The 24,772-nt window shown below is 42.0% G+C and overlaps 1 protein-coding gene across 1 annotated transcript in view; it reads left to right on the plus strand.

Annotated features, from left to right (window-relative positions):
* The first annotated feature begins 2,237 nt into the window (after positions 1–2,237).
* The window catches only part of SH3GL2 (SH3 domain containing GRB2 like 2, endophilin A1), a 100,735-nt gene continuing 78,200 nt past the window's right edge, over positions 2,238–24,772 (plus strand). The window contains exon 1 of the mRNA XM_062017380.1: positions 2,238–2,388. Coding sequence (XP_061873364.1) covers positions 2,344–2,388 — 45 coding nt within the window. The 5' untranslated portion in view covers positions 2,238–2,343. The remainder of the gene's footprint in view (positions 2,389–24,772) is intronic.

The following is a 24,772-nucleotide window of genomic DNA, read 5'->3' on the forward strand; positions in this document are numbered from 1 at the left end:
ATGGCTAGCCCATGAAACTCCCACTCCTTGCCTTGAATCTCCATATGGTCTAATCTTTTCACTAAAGTTGATGAAGTGCTACTGAAAATCGATTCAGAAGAGACTCTGACATTCCAGTCCATATCAGAAAGCAGGTGTTCCTGTATTACGGTGCTGGGCGCATGGGGGATTGCTCCTCCTAACACACGTACCCTGAGAGACAAAAGAACATCCCTTGTATACACTTCAGAAAATAAACTCCCCGCCTATTACTGCTTATCTCTTCCATATGAAACACAAGTTGATGTTTAGCATGCTTTGGGTGCAGAGTGGAGGAACAGTGTCATACATGTTTTGTATGTTCTCCTTTTAGCTCATTATCATACTAAGGGTGTTGGGTGTTAATCGTATTTTTAACATCTCAGTTAATGAAGGAAAGGTCTCACTCTGGACACTGTGGTGTTGCTGAAACCATCTTGAAATTGTTTATCTGCTCTGGTCCACGATTTATAGCCAAAATCTGACTGTCTTTCTGCTGTAAGGCTCCCTCCCTCAGCTACTTCTTGAGCTGATCTTGCTGTCTCCCATCCGAGAGTGTCTGCAATGAAAGATAAGCAGCACTGGTCCTTCTGACACTTTAAAACCTTGTCTTGCAATTTTCTCACCATTTATTACTCAACTTAAAAGTCCAAATCATGCTTGTAAATGAGATCTATAGAGGTCTTAAATCTTTGAAGTCTGGTATGATATAAGCAAAGAAGAATAAAATTTACACTTTCTCTATCTTGGTAACAGAAGTGTGTCTTGTGGACTTGGAACTAGGCCAGAAAGCTTCCTAATGTGCCCAGGACATGGCTGTTACAATCTGCGGGGAGCAGAGAGATTGCCATTCTCTTGGTTTGCCATTCTTCATGATCTTCATGATGAACAACTCTGGTAATGCTTTCAAAAGCACCAATGTGACTTGCGTTCAGGATCCCTTCCCTCCTTGCAAAGTGTTTCCAAGAACTGCATTTAATCAGTAAAGCTCAGTGACGTGGAGGCACTCCTATACCTCTGATACTCAGGTATGTGGTGTAGTTGCCTCCCCTGTATCTCAGAGCTGAGATGACTCGTGGGCCTGAAGAGCATGGCAGTGCAGCTTGGCTAGGTGAGCCAAGCCTGTGTGATACATCTGGGCCAGTCCACACAGTCTAGAAACAGCTTTAGGCTCTTATGAAAACATTGTCATCCTGACTAACTAGCTTGTGTTTGGTGTGATGGAAGTACAAAGCAAACATAGTAAGCCTGCTTTGAACCAGCTGGTAAATGCTTTGTGGCAGTCAGCATCTTGGTTGTGCTAATTTGTGGCACACATATGCAGCAACTCGTCCAGCCTACAGAGAAAGATCATTATGTTTGTCTCACATTGCTCACGTTGTTTAGCCTTTTGCTGGCAGTGCCTCGTAACTGTTAACTGCTGCGCTGCTAGCATTCAACAACATTCGAGTGGTACATGACTTTTGACTGGGTTCTAGGGTTTTATCTCAAAGATGGCAGACACACCAGCAGGTTAGGACAAGCAAGCTTTAGATTTGATTTTCTACATGCCACTGACATCGTGATGAAAAAAGTAAAAAACATTTGTCCATGGGTCCGAACTGGCCAGGGTCTACTATTTGCACTCCAAAGCAAACAATGCCTGAAAACGTCGACATAGCTACCATCATTTCTTCAGGGATCTGGACCAGGCTGATCCTCCCTCTGCTATGCTTTCGCCCCTTTTGCTCATTACCTCCCCGCCAATTTCCCCCCTGCAGCCTCCTTTCTGCGGATGATGTCCTGCGGTGACAGGCAAACCCCTCCTTGACGGGGATGCCGCTGCGGCGAGGCCGCGGAACGCCGCGCCTGTGGCCCAGGCTGGCGCGAGGGGCGCGGGAGCGGCCACCTGGGGCCGCCCGCACGGGGCGGGAGAGGCGCCCGGTGGTGGCGAGACGCCGGCGGAGCGGCCGGCAGGAACAGCTGCTAGGCCTGAGGGACAAGCAGGCGCACAGGACGCAGACTCCCCGCGCCGGCGGCGGCGCTGCGGCTCCGTCTGCGGCGGCTGTCGGGTGCCCGCCGGGCCGGCCGCACCTGGAGCGGGCGGGGGTGGGGGCGGGGGCGACGGACGGCCCCGCTCGGTCGCTGGAAGGCGGTGCGTCCCGCCCTGACGTCACGGCGCGCTCGCACCGCTGCTGTTGTCTGACAGCCTCCGCGGGCGCGCGGGTGCGGGAAGCGCCAGGGGGCAGGCGGCGGGACCGTCGGCTGGACTCCACTCGGCTCGGCTCGGCTCCGCTCGGCTCGGCTCCGTTCGGCTCGGCTCCGCCCGGCCGCGCCGCCCTCGCCATGTCGGTGGCCGGGCTCAAGAAGCAGTTCCATAAAGCGACCCAGGTACACGCCTGACCCCAGCGCGGCCAAGGCTGTGCTTGGGGCACACGCGCAGATGCGTGGCGCCCGCTGCGGGATAGAGTCCTGGGCTCGGCCGCGTAGTGCTGGGCTGTGTCCGGCGGCGCACGGTCGCATGTGCACGGGCGTGTTCTGTGCACGAGTGTGCGCGGCCGTGCGAGGTGAACGGCTTTGCACGGGTATCGTGCGCGGGCGCGCGCCATGTGTCAGTGCGCACGGGAGTGCGTGAGTATGCGCGGGTGTCCGTGGCTCACGGGCGTGCGTGGTACTCGAGTGGTCCCCAGGTCTGCATGGACGCGCAAGAGTGTGCGTGGTGGTGGCGAATGTGCGCGGCTGTGAGTGGGTCCGCACAGGTGTCCGCGGCTTTCCACGGGCGCGCGGGGCCGGCGGTTGCTGTCCGGCCGCCCCCCCCCCCTCCCCCGTCGCTGCGACAAGCTGGCCAGGGCTCCGGGGTGCGGGAGCGGGGGCTTCTGGTCAGGGGAGGGGGGCCGCTGGGACAAATACCCGCGGTGGGCTTCGGATCTTCTTAACCGAGCTCTGTGCATCATTTTTTCGTGGGTGTTTCCTTTCCCTGACTTTGTAAATCCACAATAAACGTGAGCTTCTGTTTGTTTGTCTGTTTGTTTTCTGGCTCCAGAGTACATTAGAGTCCTGAGATTTGGTCTTGTTGCCTTAGGCATGGTGTGATACCACAAGGAAGTCAGGGGGGATGTTTCACGATTCTTTGAGTTGTTTCATAACACAAAATCTCTGTTGTAGTCTGTGAAGGCACAATCTCTGAATCAGGTGGGAATAAATCTAAAATGGTTTCATAGAAGTCAGAGGATTTAGAGATTTCAGATCAAGACCAGTGTGTTGTGCCTTTTGTTTTAAACTAAACACAAAATCCCACGTTATTTTCTACTGATTGTTATTGGAGGTACCTTCAGGTAAATCTTGGTCACTGTAAGTAGTCTGTAGATGCAGGCATGCAAGATACAGCAGCCCTGAAGCTTTTCAGCACCTGTGTTTTTACCTTTCTCATCCATCTTATCTTTTTCTTCTCATCTCCTGTTGCGCTGTGGGGAAGTGCAAAGAAATGTGAAAGAATGATCGCTAATACAAGCATTAATGCAAATCGTGGGTTTTGTTGCCTTGCAGTTACACCAATGCCTGTAATGAGTGAATGCAGTGGAATAAGTCAAATCCCACTTTGGCCTGTGCAGGCATCAAATGACATTGTGTCTCACCTTTCATACCACATTGTGCTGCATTACTGGTAAAATAAGCTTCACACAGAACCTGCCGTACTCACGACAGCTGCAGTAAGGAGCAGTTCAGGGTGCCTGCGCCCATCCTGCAGTACCCAGCTGCTGCAGCTACTTTTGTTGTTTCTCCTCCTGCCTACAGTGCTATCAGAAACCCAGGAAATACCATCACTGCACAAAGTTGTGATACAGAGAACAAGAATCACAGTGTCTATCATGTACATTTAAGAAGCAGGCAAGCTGAATTTCGCTTCTTAATGATACAAATCTCAGTTCTCCATTGCTGTAAGCTAGTGAGTATGCCTTTGCAGCAGCAGAGGTAAACATCCTTTTGAAGGGAGTATTGGTGTGAAAGTTCTGTATGTGCTGTTTCTGTCCTTCAAATGCCGCTTCCATACTGATTGTTGGCACTGTTGCCTTTGAGAGGAATGGAAGAGTTTTAGCTGCCTGGAACCAAAAGACTACATTTCCTATGTGAGGTTTAGTAGCCTCACATCAGGTGACCTAAGGAATTTTGGATCTAGCCTTGACTTTCATAGGTTGTTTATTTGGAGGCCATGAAAACACATCAGTATATGAGGATGACTCACAAGTATGTCTGCTGTCTTGTTTTTAGTGTGCGTGAGAAATCCAGAATTTACTGGTGCTGACCTTACGCTAGGGAATAATCCTTTTAACTAAGGGTTAATCTTCAGCTGAAATCTGGGCTGGCATTGCTGGAATGAATGAAGCTTCCCAGATAGGACCAAACTTTTGAAAATTTCAAAAATTCTGAATTATTCCTTTGACTCTTTTTCACATGAGAGCTTGGGTATGATGTGCTGTCATAAGAGAGTCCTAAATCATAGCAGGAACAGTTTTAAGTTATTTCTCAGATTGCTATGTTCTTTAACCCTGCTTAGAATTCTGAAGTCTCTGGTTTCATTTCTTTCTGTCTTTAATGCTATAATTGCTGTTATAACAGTAGTTGATGATTATGAGCATACAGTGTTATGAATACAAAATACGGTTCCCGTTGAAAGTATAAAGATTTGTGGCACAATTTCAATGTTATGCCAAAGGTTTTGTTCAGAACAAGTCTGCTTTCCACAGCACAAAATTATGTGACTTCTATGTCCGGATTGTTTTGTGTAGCATAAGAATTTTGTTTCCATTCATCATTTTTTTTTGATGTGTAAAATATCAGTCACTTGCCTGAAATACCGACATTCTGGGTTTTTTTTGTTTTTTTTTTTACTGTAAGATGGACAGAAATACTTAGTGCTTTTCAAACTCCATGCAGCAACTGCAACAGCAGTGTGCCATTGAAAAGTAGGAGGAAACTTTGCTCTTTCAGGAGAGCATGGAGTGTTCATCTTTATGCCTTTCAGAGAACCAGTTTTAGTACTGTGCACCATCATAGAGTTTAGAAGTATTCCTGAGTTTGCCAAAGGAGGGTGATCTGTAAATTGTGACATTTGCGCAGAATTGCACAGTGTTAGATTGACAAGTTGGTGCAGATTGGGTTACCCACAGAGCATCTAAGAAAGAGAAGTAACCCCATTTGAATGTTAACTGTGCCACTACAAATCTGTCAGATACCCTGCAGTATTTTTGCAGAAACGGGCAACTAAGTGCTGTGCCACCAAATGGTCCCTTTTTTATTTAGGCCTGCAAACTCCTCTGTTATTAGTGCTATGTCAGTGTGACTGAGAGACTATGGCTTCCTGCTGTTTTATGTATGGTTTTAAACCCAGTGGAATTATTTTGGGTGATACAGATTTGACAGTCTGGGGCATTTGAACAAAGTTGTTTTAAAATAGCATGAGCTTTTGTTTCCACATGGCTGCATTCATTGCATAATATGGCTCTTGTGAGGCACAGTCAAAACTAAGCTTTCAGAAAGTAATAATTTCATAGAAAAAGAAACAAACAAAAATACTGGGAATGGCCACATCTGAAGTTCCCCTGGAAACCGCTGAATAAATGTGACTGACATTTAAATATCAATCCAAATGTAGTAGTTCAAACCAAAGACCTGTAATACGATTCATTTTGTGCAACTGTATTCTGCTTTTCTGATACAACGGGATTTAATTTGTCTTAAAACCAAGACAGAAATGACCAGTTCATATAGTTTTATGGAAAAACAGGTTTATTACTGAAAGAAACAGTTGAAGAAACCACTTGCACTCATAGTTCTCAGTAGCTTCTTACATACCCTGGCTTTTAGGTGGACAGTACCATGCTTCCCTCTTTAACGAGGCAGTTGGTGATGTGCACAGGAAGAGGATGATCCTAGTGTTTAATAAAAATCAAATGAGATTCCTACTTGCTATACTATTACCCACATAGCACAAAATCCTGTGGGCATCATAGGGATTCAGCAGTGATTCAAAACTGTATGCATATGTTCGTTCATATTGTAGTTTAACCCTAGCTAGCAGCTAAGCACCATGCAGCCACTCACTGACTCCTCCCATGGGATCAGAAAAGTAAGCATAACTCATGGGGTGACATGAGAATAGTTTACTAACAAAAATGAAATAAGATATAATAATAAAATATATAATAATGGTAATGGAAAAGAATCTTAACAGAAAAAAGGAATTAGAACATAGGGGGGGAAAAAAAAGCCCAAATTGAAGACTCATGTGATGCCCAATGCAGTGGCTTACCACCCTCTCAGAAGCCCTAGCAGTGATCTGCCCCAGCCTGCCAACTACCCCAAGTTTGTATACTGGGCATGATATCCTGTGGAATATGGAATAGCCCTTTGGCTAGTTCAGGTCAGATGTCCTGTTCTTTCCAACTTCTTGTGCACTCCCAGCTTCCTCGCTGTTAGGGCAGGCTGAGAAGCAGAAAGAGCCATGGTGCTGTGTAAGCACTGCTGAGCTCAACATCCTGTTTTCAGCACAAATCCAAAACATAGCCCTGTAGCAATAACTGGGAAAAAAACTAACTGTATCCCAGCTGAAAGTAGGACAGGTCATTTGTGAAAAAGAGAGCACATTATGATTGAGGCAGAATTTTAAAAAGTAGATAATTTGTTTTGAAAGTGTGCTGACGAGTTTATTCTTACTAGCATGGATCCAGCAAACCTTCTGAGTGTTTGCATCTCCATAAACTTGTGAGCAGTTCCACTGAAATCAGTGGGAATATGGGCCTGATGGAAAGTAATCACCTTGTCCAATGATTTTTATATTGCTTTTCCTCCAATTGAATGTTTTTTAAATTCATTAGTCAGGAGTGTGTAAAATATATTTCACTGGAGTGGGTGAAGCAGTCCTCCTTTATAAACAACAAGTTTTCTAAACTCTCAAACTGCAACTAGAAAATTGTTACCATTCCTTTTATACTGATAATGTGGGCAGTGATGTGTTGATACCAATATTTTCCTAGATGCCCATCAAACCCCATATTAATAGTATGTTCCTGACTGTCCCACTGTGTTGAGAGGGACCTGTGTGTGTTTGGCACCTGGGCTTTTCCAGTGAAAGCACCTCACCTGTCTTTTCCATCCGCCTGTGATTGAAACTGGACTCAAACTGCGTCTGCCTATCACCTTCCATGTCTCTTAGTCTTAGTTGCCAAGTGACAGTCAGTTCCCATGTATGTAAAGGTATGCTTTTGAGCTGTTTTGGGAGGCTGGACGATGCTGTATTTTTCCTGGTATGGCTGCTGTGCTGTCTATTCCTTATGTTAGACTGAAAGAGCTCCCCCATCCTGTGGTGTGGAAACTTACGAGCAAGTGGAGGAAAGAGCCATTTGCAAGATGGTCTGACTCTGAGGATAGTGCCCAAACTGGCTGTTAGAAGCCTCTTTTCAGAAGCCATGTCCCACTGGCAGGTTTCTCTCAGTGCAGAATGGTAATTTCTAACATAAAGGAAAGGGAGAAATTTTTGACCTGAGAATAAAGACTATTTTTAGAAAAAGTATTTATTTAGCCATGAAGGGGTTTATTTCCACGACAGGTAGGGAAATTCCTTCTGTTTGTGCACTCTAGCTTGATTGCCAGATACAGTATTCACATCTGGCATTATTCCCATGTGTCCTTTTATTGATATTACATAATTGAAAGGAGGAAAAATTGACCTTAATCTAAATTGCCCTTTAGTTGAATACTGTTAACTCTTCTAAATTGTTGATGGCTTAAACAGTCAGCTTCAGTTTCTAATGCTATTTCTAAGTCTAATTAAAAGAACTGATGCTTTGTGTACAACAAAAATAATGGTTTGTTTTTTGGGGAGAATTTCTAAAGCATCTGTCACTGTGGTATCTTTTCACACAGTATATGCAGTTTCCATTTGTAGGTATGTATGTACGTATATATAAACCTGAGCAGTAATTGGCGCACATCTGCAATTTTTTCTCCCAGTGTTGGCAAAGAACAGGGAATCATAGAATTGTTGTTGGAAATGACTCTTAAGATCATCTAGTCTAGCCACTAACCTAACACTGCCAAGCCCACCACTAAATCATGTCCCTGAGTACTTAATCTATGCATCTTTTAAATATATCCAGGGATGGTGACTCTACCACCTCCCTGGGCAGCTGTTCCAGTATTTAACAACCCTCTCAGTAAAAAAGTTCCTCATATCTAACCTAAACCTCCTGTGGTGCAACTTGAACCCATTTCTGTCTTCACTTGTTTCTTAGGAGAAGAGTTTCGTGTAGTAGAGAGTGATAAGGTCTCCCCTCAGCCTCCTTTTCCCCAGAATAAACAGCCCCTTTTCCCTCAGTTGCTCCTCATAAGACTTGTTCTCAGCTTACTTCACCAGCTTCACGTACATGCTGAGTACAGGGACATTATCACTTCCCTGGTCCTGCTGGTCACAATATTTCTGATACAAACGAGGATACCATTGGACTTCTTGGCTACCTGGGCGCACTGATGACTCATAGTCATCTGGCTGTTGATCAGCACCCCAGGGTCCTTTTCTGCTGGGCAACTTTCCAGCCACACATCCTCAAGCCTGTAGCACTGCATGAGGTTGTTGTAGCCAAAGGGCAGGACCTGGCACTTGGCCTTGTTAAACCTCATACAGCTGGTCTCAGGCAATTGATCCAGCCTGTCCAGGTCTCTCTGAAGACTCCTCCTGGCTTCAAGCAGATCTACGTACCCACCCAGCTTGGTGTCATCATCAATTTTGCTGAGGGTGCACTCAATCCCCTCATCCAGGTCAATGTTAAACAGAACAGATGTTAAACAGAAGAGTCCCCAGCATGGACCCCCGGGGAACACCACTGGTTTGCTGTGAACTGGATTTAACTTCATTCTCCACCACTCTCTGGGTGGAGAGACAGCCAGCCATCCAGTTTTCCACACAACAAAAAGTGCATTTTTCCAAGCCACGGCCAGCCAATTTATCCAGGAAGATGCTGTGGGAGACTGTGTTGAAGGCTTCACTAAAGTCCAGGTAAATAACATCCACGGCTTTCCCTCATCCACTGAGACACCTTGTCACAGATGGAGATCAGGTCAGTCAAAGAGGACTTGCCTTTCATAAACACGTGTTAACTGGGCCTGAACCTTTGATTGTCCTGTATGTGCCTCACAGTGGCACTCAGAGTGATCTGCTCTGTAACCTTCTCCAGCACTGAGGTCAGGCTGACAGGCCTGTAGCTCCCAGGATCCTCCTTCTGACCCTTCTCGTAGATGAGTTGCTCTTAAACTTGGAGAAGAGGAGACTCAGGGGTGATCTCATTTATGTTTACAAATACATAAAGGATGAAGCCAGGCTCTTCTCAGTGATGTCCAGTGATAGGACAAAGGGCAGTGGATATAAGCTAGAACATAAGAGATTGCAAAGAAACATTAAGGAAAAAACTTCTCACTGTGAGGGTGTCAGAGCACTGGAACAGGCTGCCCAGATGGGTTGTGGAGTCTCCTTCTGTGAAGACATTCAAAACCCACTTAGATGAGTTCCTGTGTGACCTACCTTAGATGATCCTGCTCTGGCAGGGGGATTGGGCTTGGTGATCTTTCGAGGTCCCTCCCAACGCTTAAGATTCTGTGATTTATCACCCTCCAGGCCACAGGGACCTCCCCAGTGAGCCAGGACTGTTGGTAGATGGAGAGTGGCTCAGTGAGCACTTCTGCCATCTCCCTCAGCACCCTTAGGTGGATCCCATCTGGTCCCATGGACTTGTATGTGTCAAGATGGAGCAGCAGATCACACATAATTTCCTCTCTGAATAAGAGGACTTCATTCTTTTACCTGTCCTTGTCTTCTGACTTAGGGGGTCAGGTGCCCAGAGAACAGCTGATTTTACCATTGAAGACTGAGGGAAAGAATGTATTATGTACCTTAGCTTTTTTCTTATCCTTTGTCACTAAGCTTCCTGCTGCATCCATTAAAGAACGGAGGTTCTTCTTAGCCCCTCTTTTACTGCTGATGTATGTATAGAAATGTTTTTGTATTGTCTTTTATATCAGTGACAAGTTAAAATTCTAGTTGGGCTTTAGCCCTTCTAATTTTCTCCCTACATAACCTCACAACATCCTTGTAGTCTTCAAGAGTTGCCTGTCATTTCTTCCAGAGGTCACAAGCTCTCTTTTTTTCTCCTAAGCTCCAACATAAGATCCCTTTTCAGATAGAATGGTCTTCTGCCCCTCTGGCTCATCTTCTTTCACACGGGCACATCTTGATCCTGTGCCTTTAAGATTTACTTCTTGAGGAATGTGCAGCCTTCTTGGACTCTTTTGCCCTTCAAGACTGCCTCCCAAGGGACTTGTGAAACAATTTCCTGAAAAGGTTAAAGTCTTCCCTCTGAAAGTCTAATGTAGCAGTGCTGCTGACTTGTCACCTTGCCTCTCTGAGAAGCAAGTATTGAAACACTTTTTGATTTCTGTGCCCAAGACAGCCTCCAGCCATTACATCTCCCACAAGTCCTTTGGTTACAAACACTAGATCTGTCAAGGTACTGTTCCTAACTGGATCCCTGATCAGCGGCATGTGAACGTTGTCTTTCACATACGCCAGGACTCTCTGCTCTATTGTTTTTCCAGCAGACATCTGGTAAGTTGAAGTCCCTGATGAGAGCGAGGGCCAGCTATCTTGAGACTATTCCCAGCTGCCTAAAGAATACCTCATCTACCTCATCTTCCTGGCTGAGCAGTCTATTGCAGACTACTACTGTGACATTCCCCTTGTTGTAATTATCCATAGACACTTGACTCTGTCCTCACCATCATTGACCTCTAAATGGTAGAGACATCCCCTAATATACGTGGCTGCCCCTCCATGTCTCCTCCCTTGCCTATCCCTTCTGCAGAGTCTGCAGCCATCCACTGCAGCACTCCGGTCGTGTGACCCATCCCACTGTGTTTACATAATAGTGACAATGTCACACTTCCCTTGGTGCACAATGGCTGCCAGCTCCTCCTGTTTGTTGTCCCTGCTGCATGCATTGGTGTAGATACACTTCAGGTGGGCTACTGGTCTTGACATATTTTTGGGGGAAGAAGTCCTCACCACTACATGACCATTTTCAGGGGTTTCTGTGGCTTCCAACACATTAACCTTTGCCTCTCTGTTGCTGCAAGGGCTTCCATGTCCTGTCTCTGCTGAGACATAAGACCAAAGGATGTCAGTAGCAAACCATCTCTCAGACATTGGTGTACTGGCCAGGCTTAAATCTGTCAAGCCTGGTTTTGCTCATTTTCCCTTTTAAATTAGTTTAAAGCTGTCCCAAGGTGTCTTGCAAACTATTGTGCCAGCATTCTGGCACAAGATATTTTTTGACACTGTGCTCAAAAGACAGCTTGCATCAGATTTCTGGTTTATATCTTGACGCTTTTCTTTTCTGAAAGTATAACACAGCAAGGAAGAACTGCCTGCTCTTGGTCATTCATGCAGAACAGCATCTTTAAAATTTAAATGTACCCTTGTGGCTAGCATACTTTCATAAAAGTACTGAAGCGGCATGAACAGATTTAACTGAAGCAGATTTTGCAGACGTTACTGTGTAGTGGACTCTGTAGTTTTATGCTATCAAATGCAAACTTAAGGGATGCCTTACAAAGGATATCTTATGGAGGCTAGAGGGTCGAGGAGCTTGAACACTGACTGTCATGACCTAGTGTCAGTTAAGTCTTTACTTTCAAAAGCTAAAGAAGAGGGAAGGAGTTGAAAATCTGCTTTGCAGACTACAAGGAGCTGTTGACATTCTGTCAGTACATCTGAAGAGAAATTTTGAATGGACAGCATTTAGTGATGGGCACCCTGATGAAATAGCTCTGTGATTCTCTTCCAGAGAAAGTCTGTGGTACCCTCAGGGTTAACAGTCTTTACTTGTGAAACTAAAAGTCTTGTTTTGTGCTGCTTTCTGGCAACTTCTGTGACTCTAGTCCTTATTCTCACTTGGTGGTCCCTGATGGAAAATGATGGTGTTGATCCGCTCTTAAATACATGTACGTATGAAGATGAAAGGAAACTGAGCTAGAACATGGCATTATTGTGATGATCTTTGCCACTGCAGAATTATGTAGCCTTCATTGCTTTTCTAATTCTGCACTTAATCTTGGAGACAAATAGTAGCTTTTTTTAAAACCTGAGGTTATAGCACAGGTCACAGGAATCTGTCCTCTCTGACCTACAAACAGTAGGAATTAAAATAACCTTTTTTTTTTTTTTTCTCCTGAAGTGGAGAAGAAAGATGGAAAACTTTTTACTGTGCTAATGTTTTTTTCACAAACTTTTCCCTTATGGAGGATTTATAGACCTGCATGGGAGGAAACAAAAACAAGAAGTGGCCATTTATATTTCAGTTTATTTCCATTTGTCTGGGGACGGAAACCACTATGGCAGACCTGGACAGAAAGATTCAGGGATGTGTAGTTGTAATTGAGTTAATACTGATGATGGCCCCTGCGAGGCCATATTTATATATCTAAGTAGTGTTTTAAAATATTTCCTGATGGGTAGACTGAAATTGGGCTGAAGGAATTGTTCCAGCATCATGTGGGTCACACTAAGGGGCAGCAGTTTGCTCTCACCTTCTTTTGCAATCTCCATTCCTGCACCAAAGAAGGGATGTTATTTGATCCCAGCAAAGGTCCTGCTGAGGCAGCAGCAGTGTTACCTTGCCAGTGGCAGCTTTTAAAGGTGGCTTGGTGTGATGCCAGAGGATCTCCTGAAAGAACAAGAAATTCAGCTGCTGGTTCAGCTAACAGGCTTGTCACCAGGGAAGGGCTGGTGAAGTGAATCTATGTCTGTTTCAAAATAGATAGGTGCCACTAGCTGGGTGCATTGTCAGCAAAACAACAGTTATCATATTGATGTAATTTCCATTGAGCTATGTTTTTGGTAATATGTTCCTTGGATTTATTGTCACTCTGTCAAATGGGAAGACTATGCTGAGTCCTTTGTAAGCAAAAGTTCTAAAATAGCAAATATGTGGCTTTGCCCCCTCTTCCCGTACTCTAATGGCAGAAAGCACATTACTCTGAAAATGTTTACACCCTCCTTATCTTTTTGTGGACTTCAGAAATGTTGATTTTTTTTTTGTTTTGATAATTTGTGTTATTTATCAGTTTCTTTTTCTTACCTAAATTCCAGTTCTTAGTGGCTTCAAAAGTCTTTAAATATGAAAACAATTTATCTGAACATTTTGAAATAGGGATTGTTTTTACTTTTTTGTTAAATTCAGTTAATTTTGTGCAATAACACTGAGAACATGATTTATTTTAAATTTTAAAGTATCCTTGGGGACTGGACATCACTACTATTCCACTTCTGTGGTAAGGACTGCCACCACAATAAAATAAGGTGATAACAAAAGATGTTCCAAAACAGATGACGGTTGAGTTGTTTTTACTTCTCTTTTTTTTTTTTTCTTTCTGTAGAAAGAAAATTCTCTTGAAAGTTACTCTTGATTTCATCTTTTATGACTTTCAGTAGACTACCAGGGCTTGCTCTTTTAAGCAACACTAGCCAAATAGATATTTTTCCTGATTTCTTTTCCAGTCTGTACAGTTACCAGCCTTCAAAGTATATGCCAAAGCTTCCTTTTCTGGCAAAATCTATCTAGATACAGCAAACCAGTTAATAATTCATATGATATAAATGTCAAAAATAGTGTTTGTCTTTCCAGATGAGTCACTCAGAGATTGTCTGTCTTGGAAAGTTGCAGCATCATAATGTAAGGACTGAAGTGCTGCAATTTTACGAGTCCCCAATGGATGGATTTTTTTCTGCCAGTAGAAGAACCGTTTTTCAACTTGTCCTGTCTTAGGTATAGACAGGTATAATGTGAGTTTCTGGAGGAGAGGAAGATTTAGTTGCTCAAAGCAGAGGCAAGCTTAGATAAATAATGTAGATGTTTAACTGTTTTAATTAAGAAAATGACATTTTCTTGTATTGATTCTGTCTGGTTTGTTTCACCTGTGGAAACTGCTACAAAAAAAGAGCATGTGACAGCAGAAGTTAAGCTTTGTGTGGTAGGAATGGGATTCTCTTACTAAAGTAAGAGCCACAAATATCTGGTATCAAAAAGATCCATAACTTCTTGGAATTTTTTTTGCAGTACTGTAGCTGGAAATATATTTTTAAGTCAGGGTGATTTGGGACCCATTATTCTCACAGGCACACATTGCTTCTCAAAGGTCTGAGATGGCGTGTTTCAGAATGGCAGCATTTTGATGTCCAAAAAAACAGTAACACTTGAAATAGACTGTAGAGCTTTTGATGTTCTCTGGAGAATATTTTGACTTTTATTTAACTTTAAAGATGGGTGGTAGTATGGTACCCATAGAGGCAGTAGAAATGGCAGGTGTTAGCAAATGCAGCCAGCACTTCCTATTTCCTGTTTCATTAGCTTGCTGTTTTCAAGACCCTCAGTTCCTGATCGGGACAGCATGATACAGTGTATTGTTCCAGACTAGTGGAAAAGACGAGCAGTGTCCCCAGAACAGAGGTTAAAGAGTTCAGCGTGGATTTAATGATGTCTGTCAGTATAGGTGGAATCAAATACCACTAAGGAGGCAAAAAGCCAACATTGTTTCTAAGATGACAACTCCATCTGTTGCAAATTTCCTGTCTCCTGAAGAGGAAGAATAAGGAAAAGGAAATACTCCTCCACTGCTCTGATTTGAGGATAGTCTTTTAATGCAAACTAGTGGACAGTCACTAGAAAATAAGTTCGCCCTGGCTCAGGTGTTTGTTCTTTCCTGGAGAGAGTTTGTTGTCCTGAGCAGGCTGTCACAGTCTTTATGGAAAGTTGCACGTGGGAAGTTTCACCAGCTCTGACTGCCAAAGGTTCTGCTAGGTTTTGATCAGCCTGCTCAACTGTCTGCTTCAAATTAATCTTGTTCAGACAGTTTGGTGAAGTTCAAACTGTTCTGGGGAGAAGCTGAGCTTTGTGTTTGCATGTTCCTGTGTCTCTGTGCAATGCCGTGATGTCCGCACTGAGGACTGAAGTGCCGTGAGTCACTGAAAATACTTGGCTAGGTTGCAAAGGCACAATGCATTAACAGATGTACTAGCTATACAGATGTATGGCTTTTTTTGTTATTAAAGACGATTTTCCTAGGTCATCTTGCTTCTCCATATCCCCAGTGTAGTAGGAAGACTGTTACTTTAATTTGAGAAAGAATTGGTTCAGACTCATAAATTGAGAATTTCAGTACATCTTTATAGAGAAGAAGCTATCCTTCTCCTCTGTGCTGCTTAGTGTAAGTGACTAAAGTATATATCCTCCTTCTCCATATCACTCTTCATCTCTGGACATATGTGTCTTTGTGGTGTAGAAAACTTCAGCTCCAAGAGCTGGGAATTCAACTGCTGTTTTTCTTGGTGCATGTCCTGAGTGTACTGGCCAAGAAAGCAGTCAAGCATGCATGTGTTGGATTTCTGACTGGGGCCTACTGGTACCACTACAGAATCCATTTTAATAATAAAATCAATTTCTGAGATGAAATTGGAATGTGGATGGACTTAAATTTGAAAATATCTGCCAAACTATAGTGATGTCCAAGAGCCAGCCTTACTCTTATTGCTGTTGCTGTAATTTTGGCTCTGGTAGGGTAATTGCCAATTTACTCCTCTCCTCTTGAGAACAAGACCACTTCCCAAATCAAACATAAAAAACAGCTATATGGGATTTCTAGCAGCTTTAATAAAAAGCAGGCTGTCTTCCTAAGCAGACTTGTAAGGTTCTCTAGAGACATGCAGACATGATGCTGTTCTGTCTTGTTTACTTGCGTTCAGTAAAGGACTTTTTCTTCCTCTTCTTGCACAGCATATTGGAACAAGAGAGATTTGAAAATTTAATGAAGCTGCAATAAACCAAACCATTGTAGTTCCATATTTTTCTCTTTTGTCTTTGTGGATTAACTACACTTGTGTCCAGAGAAACTTCTTGATCTATAAGAACTTAAACAGATTCATTGCCATAGACTTTTTTTCCCTCCCCAATTTCCTCCTGATATTCCCTTAAATCTTCGTAAAATATTATTACTGAGAATTGTATTTTCTTTAAATGCTATGGTTTTTTTCTTGCAATAAAGTTTTGAAGGCAAATTAAGCAGCTGGTGGAGAAGCCATGTCAAATGAGCTTTTTGTTAAAAATGAAGAGCAGATCAGGAGTTTGAGTAACAAACCTGTGGGTGACCGAGCCAGAGGCAGAACCTGATTGAATCTCTGGGCTTTTGAGAGCATATGAAGGGGCAGATAGCAGATAGCAGTGAGCCATCAAGTGGGGACAGTGGGATCATGTGTTGACTTACATGCTGTGTTTTAGGCATTTTATTATCACTATACTGAGGACTTAATAGAAGAGCATGTGAAGAATATTGTGACTCTTAATCTTTTTTTTGTCCTCTGGAGAGCATGCAAGTAGTTATGGTATAGGAGAGCACAGCATGGCTATATTGTCATGAGAAGTCAGCAATCGGTTGCATTGTTCATTTTCTGGCTTAAAGGCTCCAGTTTTGCTTTTGGGAGAGACTGGATTTGTGGCTATAGATTTAAGACGTGCAATGTTTAAACTTAATGGTGTGAATAAGAATGGATGAGTTCATGCTACCTTGCTGCCTCTTAGTATTCTCAGGTGAGAGCTGAGACTGCTTTGAAGTGTTGTTGCCCCATTTTTGCTTGCATGGGCTTACCTTGGAGCTTATCTTCAGTACAATGAAGAGTGAACTAAATAGCCATTTCTCACTGCCCTATGCCAAGCTATGGAGAAGCCTTGAGGGAAAGACAGAAACTCAATCACTGTGCTATCCTAGATAAACCTGCTTCCCTGACAAAAAAGTCCAGGGATGAGTGGGATGGGAAAAAAAATACCAGAGCATAGTTAGAGCAACTGACACAACCCTGTACCAACAAAGAAAACTGCAGTGCTCTTTCCTGCAGACATTTATCTTCCCACATCTCTGCTGCAAATTGATCAGGAGGGAGTAAAAAGCAACTTTTGCATCTTTTCTGTGGCACCCTTTGACATCAAAACCCAGTAGGGTTTCTGGGCCTAGTTTGCTCTGCACCGTCTCGGTGTCACCAAGGAACTGGAACTGTGACTTTGATTGTGACTCCTTGGCTCTGCTGAAATTCTGTGTTTGATTTGGAAGCTGGAAAGATTGGAGGTTTTTCCAGTTCCCTATTCCTAAAGAGAAACGGTGCCATCATTAACAACAACTCTTAAGTTATAAGACAGTATAGCATGGCTCTGAATTTTAAACATCGTATTTAAACATAATATTTAAAAGGCACAAAATAGTTCACAAAACCAGAAAGGGTTCTTGTAGTATCAAAAGGTCTTGCAAGCAATGCATAACCAAGACTTTCAAGAATTTTCTCAGAATTGTGTCTCCTGCTGAGACTTGTTGCAAATGAACAATGGAGATAGCCTGATTGTTGATAGAAGACATTAAGTAACATGTGCTGTGTCCCTTTACTCAGTATCAAGAAAACATTCTACAGATTAAATTCTGCTAATTTGGGGGTTTTAGCTTATTCATTTTATTTCAGTTTTTCAGAGATGATTTTTAACTTTTTTTTTAAAATCAAGTGCTTTGGCAGATATGGTCCCAAACATTAAGAAAACAGTACATAATCAAGTTGTTTTGAAAATTAATAATGCTGTATCTTTTTTCTTTTTTTCTGAATTCTGAAATTTTAATTTTTAAAAGTGTAAAAGCTGATGTTTTCTTATAACCATGTGATTATGAGACTTAAGAGATTTAAGGGGAAAATGGCACATAGCAGATGACAGATGACAGCCATTGCAAAGACCTGACAATGATTTCTCAGAGCCTTTTTGCAATTTACCTCCTTTGAGAGCTGTTCCAGTTTCAAATGTGTGCCAGATCTTTGATGGCTGCACAGTTGTGCCCATCCTTGCTTTCTTTCAGATTGAGATGGTGCAGCAGTGTGACCTGAACTTCCAAGGCTGTAGCTGTTGGAAAGTCATAGAGTGCAAAAGGCATGGGTCTGTAGAGCAAAAGAATCAACACAAAGGATGCAGTGTTGCCCAGGGGAGGTTTATGATTTATAGTTTGATTCTGGACTAACTCTGGTCTGAGCCTGTGGACTGAATGCTTGCTAGTGGTTGAACCACATCAAGTGAGCACTTGGAGGGAAATTTCTGCCTCAGTTTCATTAAAGAAGAATTCAGTTCACATGCTACAATGTTGCTCTCCAATCTAAATCTTAGTCAATTAAGTGAGGATGACCAGGAGAGAGACATTAAAAAAAATTATCTCCTGATCTGCATTGAAACGATAATGCACTTGGAATCTGGAAAAATGTACTTCATAGTTGCGCAGCACTTATCTTTTCAACTTATTTGCACTACTTAAAATACTTTCACAAGCCACATGCTTATGAAAACCACAGGAAATAATCCTAATCTAGGATAGTTTTTCTATGCCATGTGAATATTTGAAGTTTTATTTTCACATAGCTTTGAAAAGCTCTCCATTTAGCTGATGGGCTGACTTTTAATTTTAGTAAATTGCTTGGCTACTGCTAACTTCCTTTGCAGGCAGAGGGTGCAGGTAGATGAAAGAAGAAAAGTAACATCAATGGAAAAAGAAAACATCTAGATTTATAGATGGAGAGGGCTGTATTGTAAGAAACACTGTAATAGTGAACAGATGTGTCAGAGCAGGTTTCTTTACCTTGAACACATTTTAGAGAACTAGGTTGTACCCTCTGAGATGCAGACCTACATGGGCACTGTTACGGAACCATGAAATAATAACAGACCATTGTCTCCTGAAGAGTGCCGTATGATCTCTGTCACTCTGGGTAACACTACTGTCTTGCCATGGAGGAGTATCATCTTCAGCAGATCTGAGGTACTAGGTGCCACACTACAGCACTGATTGTTCACATCTCTAGGTTTGGATCATGCAAACCCAGGAGACTGGTGAGGAACTACTTTTGATTCTGTGAGCTCTCATATTGCCATGGCTGACTTAAGAAATAAACAATCCTTAAACACTTCTTTTCTGTGCACCCAAATAAAAACAGAGCAATAGATATTCGTAGTACCTGAGGGATCCTCACTGTCAGTGCAAGCTTTGTTGTGAATTCCTCTCCCTGTTTTGGATCGCGTTTTGTCTCACAAATATGCCAAAGCTATGACATTTAAAAACTATTGAGGAAACTCTGTGAATTCTTGATCTTTTGATATGCCAAGAAGGATGACTATCATAAATGTGGCCCTGAGGGCAAATGTCTGTTTATGCTGGTTTTTATTGCTGTTACATATCAGTTTCTTGCTGATGGGAGCCATTGCTTTCCTGCAAACAAAGCCCAGTGTATAGACTGGAATAAAAACTTCCACTTCTACGGGCGAGTATAGGAAGTCCCTGGACTCTGCATCCCTCTGAAGATTCAAGAGTGTGATGTCTGCTGGCCTCTAGAGACATAATCTCTCCAGACATTTCCAGTTGGTGCATTTGTCAGAGCTGCATGGCATGAATTTTTACTAGCTTTCCATCCTTTGTTTGCGCTGCAGCTAATTTGTTGTGTGTGGTAAGAGAAAGATGAAGATATCCTGTATGTTGATGTTCATTTTAAGTGCTTATATTTAATTTTGTTGAAGAATGGAAGATTTAGATGAAAAGAGTTTATTTGGAGGGTTAAATTTTGTGCACTGAGAGTAAGATGATCATAATTAATTATCTTTTTAGAATTCGGACTATCTGGCTACAATTTCCCAAAGTCATCACCAAAGCTTTACAAATTGTAGTAAACACTCATCATGAATGATACTTTACTCCATCAAGGAATTTATAGTTTTGTTAAAGTGATGAGATGAGTATATGATGAGAACCATTCTCTCTTTAAACAGATCGGTGTACTTCTTGTTTAATCTGAGGTTTTAATGAACACATGAAGGTTAAAGGCTTTTTCACAAGGACACTTTCTGAATTTGCTATTTTGGTGTGGACTTTCTTAACTTGCTAGACATATATGAGGAGCAGACTTGACCTTGGGACGTACAAATGGGACATGGGAAGTTTGAAAGCAGAGAAGAAGAGCAGTTTAGCATTTCTTCTATTATATCTGTGCAAAAGCTACCTGTCAACTAGCATGCAAAAGTGTGTTCTCAGTGAAAGATTGGAAGATGCTTTGGAGCAGTTCCAGGTGTGTCTGTCAGTTTTGGGTCTTGGAGGCAGCTGTGGTAGTCAGGCTGATGTTTACATGATTTGCTACAGTGAAAGGAGGAAGCAGTTCTTCGATATGTAACCCTCCTTCTTTGATATATATCTTGCTCTGTGCTATCAGGAGAATTGTGACCACTCACGGAAATTAAGTTGTGGGAAGACTCTGTGACATTTCTTTTCTATCTCTGTCAGTCATAGAAGTTCAAGTACAGAAGTGTCATGGCTAGTACGTGAGCGAAACAATACCAATCAATGCCATTTTGACCATTATACCTACCCACAACCCGATCTTTGAAATGTAGTTATGGATTTAGAAAAGGTCTGAAAGACCATTGGATACAGAGCAGTTTGAACAAGCTTAATGTGATGTGTTTTACCATGCAGTTTTTGTGAGTATGTTGGATTTTGTTTGTGAATTCTGTTACCAATTTGAAGAAAGAAAGATGTTTTTTAATGTCATAACTTATTCTAATGCATGCAAGATCTAGATGTTACCCTAGAAAATAATTTTGAGAACAAAAGGAAAAGCTGAATTCAGGAGAATAATTGTTACTTTGTCTTCTTTTTTAACGTACTCTCAACATTCAACCTTTCAAAAGTTAAAAGACAAACATTTTTCTAAACCAAATACATTTTTTACACTGCCCCAAAAAGATTAAAAAGAAACACTTCTACTGCCAGTTCCCTAAACAGTGTTAGAGCCATGTTATTGTTCTTAACCTGTTGCCTTTCATACCTGTGCTCCTTAGAGACAGATCTATGAAGTTTTAATTTTGTGGGTTTTTTAGTTTCATTGAGATATGAGAACAGAATGGTATGGTTATGCCAATAAGTACATCGGTAGTTAATATTTTCCATGGATCAGTTAGATATCTTGTGTTTGGTTTAGACTGGATTTGTTATTCATGATACTGACTTCCAGAGTTCAGCATGTGCGGAAGCCTGAACATACTGATGAGTGGGGTGAGGAAAATATTAAGAATGCTCTAATTCTTTTCTGTATGTGATGGGAAGTTTGTGTTCCTGTAATAACATTGTAGTCTATAGGATTAACTGCAGCAAATACACAATTTTACTAAGTATCTCATTATATGTCTCTCTGTTTCTGTAATGTTGTTGTGATCTCTGCAGTCTTGTTTAGTAAGGTACCTGTGGATGTCAAAATTTTCAAGGCCATATTGATCTTTCAAGTTTTCAGAAAGCCCTTTTTGTTGCAGACTGCATTTGTGTAAAGTGGATAGACATTTTTGTTTCTTTAAATCTTTTATAAGTCCATTGTCAGCCCTATGGCATTCTAGACTATCAGGGTACAGAAAGGGTGCTTATCCGTATTTATGCAAATGGTCTTCATGAGAGCTCTGTCCCTTCTGTTTACTTAGGTTTTCTGAGACTATTCAGATTTTCTGTACATAAGAATTGATGGCATCACTAAGCAGCATCACAAAGTGATCTTGGTTCTTTAATATGGCTATCATTTGCAAAGAATTGTCCAAACAGCAGACCTCAACTTGAGTAACCTGTGTTGTATTTTTTAAATGCATTGTTCAAGGAAGCTGCACACAACAGAGGTTCAGGAGGACGTGTGTCTAGGTAACAATACAGATATTGCTTTGCCCTCAGACTGTTACAGCTCATGATGCAGATAACTAAAACAATAGGGCTATCTCAGCAGCTATCTCAGTATATCCTTCATATATACCCCATCCTCTGCTGATGTACTTGCTGCTGTGAGGACAAAAGCAGATGAAACCAGAGTGTGACAGACACTTCCTTTATATACCTTGCCAGACACTTCCTTTAAACACCTTCTCAGACACTTCCTTTATGCAACACTAAATTAGAATGCACAGCTTTACAGTTCGATTGCTTGACTGACATCATGAGAAGAAACTGTGCCACTGAGACTAACCCAGCCTTGCCTATTTTCAGATACCGGGAGAGCTTGCTGCTTTTAGTGTGGTGGTGTATGTACGATTACTGTTCCTCTGTTCTGGTCGTAGTCTGTTCTCAGGAACTATGAAGCACTTTGGAGCCATATAAATGCATTACTTGCTTTGTTACGCTACAAATGTATTTGTTTTTATAGCACTTCTTCTGCCCACATAACCCTCATCTTCCCTGCTAATTTCAGCTCTGCATGATCTGTGGAAATGCCTGTGAGTCACTTTCTGCTTCTCTGCATTTGGAAGTGAATTTAAAATTCTTGAATCCAATTAGAGTCTCCCTGTAGACATACAAGCCTTTTTCATTTCATGTTCCTCTGCTTTCCTTGTCCTTGTGGAACTAGCAGTGAAATTACTGCAGTACATCTCCTATTCACAGATCCGTGTATGATAACATTTCAAGCACTCCCATCCATGAGGATGTGCACATTATATTCATACAAAGGACATATGTACTTTATGTATGTGTGTCTCATGTCAGCATAGGAAATACTTAGAAATATATATCTGATCTCTTGCAGCCTACACTACCTTTTTTGGCAGACTTTAGAATGAAATGGTAGGTCAGAGAGTGACAAGCTTCTGACCTTCTGCTAGCATCTGACCAGTGCAAAATACCTAAAAATGGTCCGTCCATTGTATAAATGTCCACTGTACACACAAAACAGCAAAATGTGGGTACTAGCAGCAAAGAGAATAGCAAACTTTTTTTGAGCAGTCTTAAGCAGAACATTATTTGGGTACAAATTAAGGGATGAAAGTGGCTTCTGAATATTTGATGTTGCATATCCAAGTTGAAAATTATGGTAGTGTAATGAGACAAGCAGTACTGTTTTGATATATAGCATGGTCAGCTGTGAACATTTAAAAATCGTGAGGTTTTGCATTATGATACTGAGAGGCTGTATTTAAAGCATGAGGTTAAAAAAAACCACAATGAACTTGTGGACTAGTTTTGTACTGTTCCTGATTTGAAGCTTTGGGTGTTCATGTTTCCAAACCTTCCAACAATGCAGGAGCCAAATGGTTGCTTTGAAAGTCCGTGAAATAGAAATTTTCAAGTAATCATTTGCCTCCAAATCTGGAGCTTTTAGGAAAATACTGAATAAAAATGCAAGGTTTCAATGTAATTAAAACTCAAATTTCAAACTCAATAACATGAAATCCCTTATACAGTAAGTATAGTATGTATAGCCTTTTCTTTTCATTGTTGGTGTCAAGATAATGCCCTTCCCAACAAAGAACCTCAGCCTCTTGTCTAAGGTGAATGTGTGAGGCCTTTCACCACCTTGGTTGCTCTTCTGTGCGCATACACTTAACAGATTGAGATCCTTCTTATATTGAGGGGCCCAAAACTGCAGACAGTACTCAAGATGGGACCACCCCCATGCAATGTAGAGTGGAATGGACACCTCGCTAGACCATCCAGTGATGCTGTACTTGGTGCACCTCAAGACACGATTGGCTTTTTTGGCTGCTAGGGCACCCTACAGACTCATATTCAACTTACCATCAACCCAGACCTCCACCTCTGTACATCTCTTTCTGCAAGGCTACTCTCCAGCCTCTCATTCCCTCATCTATATGTATAACCATCTCGGGTGTAGAATCTGTTACTTACTCTTGTTAAAGTTTGTATGGTTGGTGATTGCTCAGCTCTCTAGACTACCCAGATCTCTCTGTAAGAGAGAGAGTGCTCCTCCTAATTCAGTATAATTGGCAAACTTACCTAATGTACGTTTGATTCCTGCATCCAGATCATTTATAAAAAGATAAAAGAGCTCTGGCCCTGAAATTGAGCCCTGGGGAAACCCAGTGGTGACTGGCTGCCAGCCTGATGTGACCCCTATTTACTATAACTCTCTGGGCCCAAGCTGGGTGTTCACCCAGCAATTAACAGATTTCTCTACCTGTGTGCTGGACATTTTATCCAAAATGATACCGTGGATGATGGATGCTTTGCTTAAGTACTAACCTCCTCTCCATTGCACAATATGATTTTAGCTATTTATGCTAAATACAGCAGAGTATGACACTTCTTTAGAAAGAAGGAACTGGCAAAAAATTATTCTTGAGTCCCCAATAAAGAATTTAATCTCTTCCAGTTCTACTTTGAGAATGTTTTCCTTTATATAAAATTGCAGAGATGACTCACCTGCACTGAGTGATATCTTGATCCCAGTGGAATAGTTTTATAAGAACAGCAAGATGGCAACTCAGTTCTTCTGCAGTGAGTAGATATATTCAGTTTCAGATAAATTTCACACAATGAGCTCTGCTTGTCAAAGAATCTGCCTATAGGATGTCATTCTGTGGCAAGGGGAAGGGAAGGCTATAGCTAAATGAGAATCACTGTACCAATTTGGAAGTATTGGTATATGACTCTGGCAAATACCTGTATTAACAGTCCTTTTGTGGTTAAAGCCCCTGCAAAGCCCATACGTGTAAGCCAAACTTGGGAATAAAAAATTGCTTTGCTGCTTTTGTGCAAGTGACTTCTTTTGGCAGAGGTCTGGAGGTCAATTGTGAAGTCACTTCCCAGACAACACTTAGATGGTTGTGTCAGGGCAAGTATGTAGTGT

Source organism: Colius striatus, chromosome Z (assembly GCF_028858725.1).
Source record: "Colius striatus isolate bColStr4 chromosome Z, bColStr4.1.hap1, whole genome shotgun sequence".
Taxonomy (NCBI): Eukaryota; Metazoa; Chordata; class Aves; order Coliiformes; family Coliidae; genus Colius; species Colius striatus.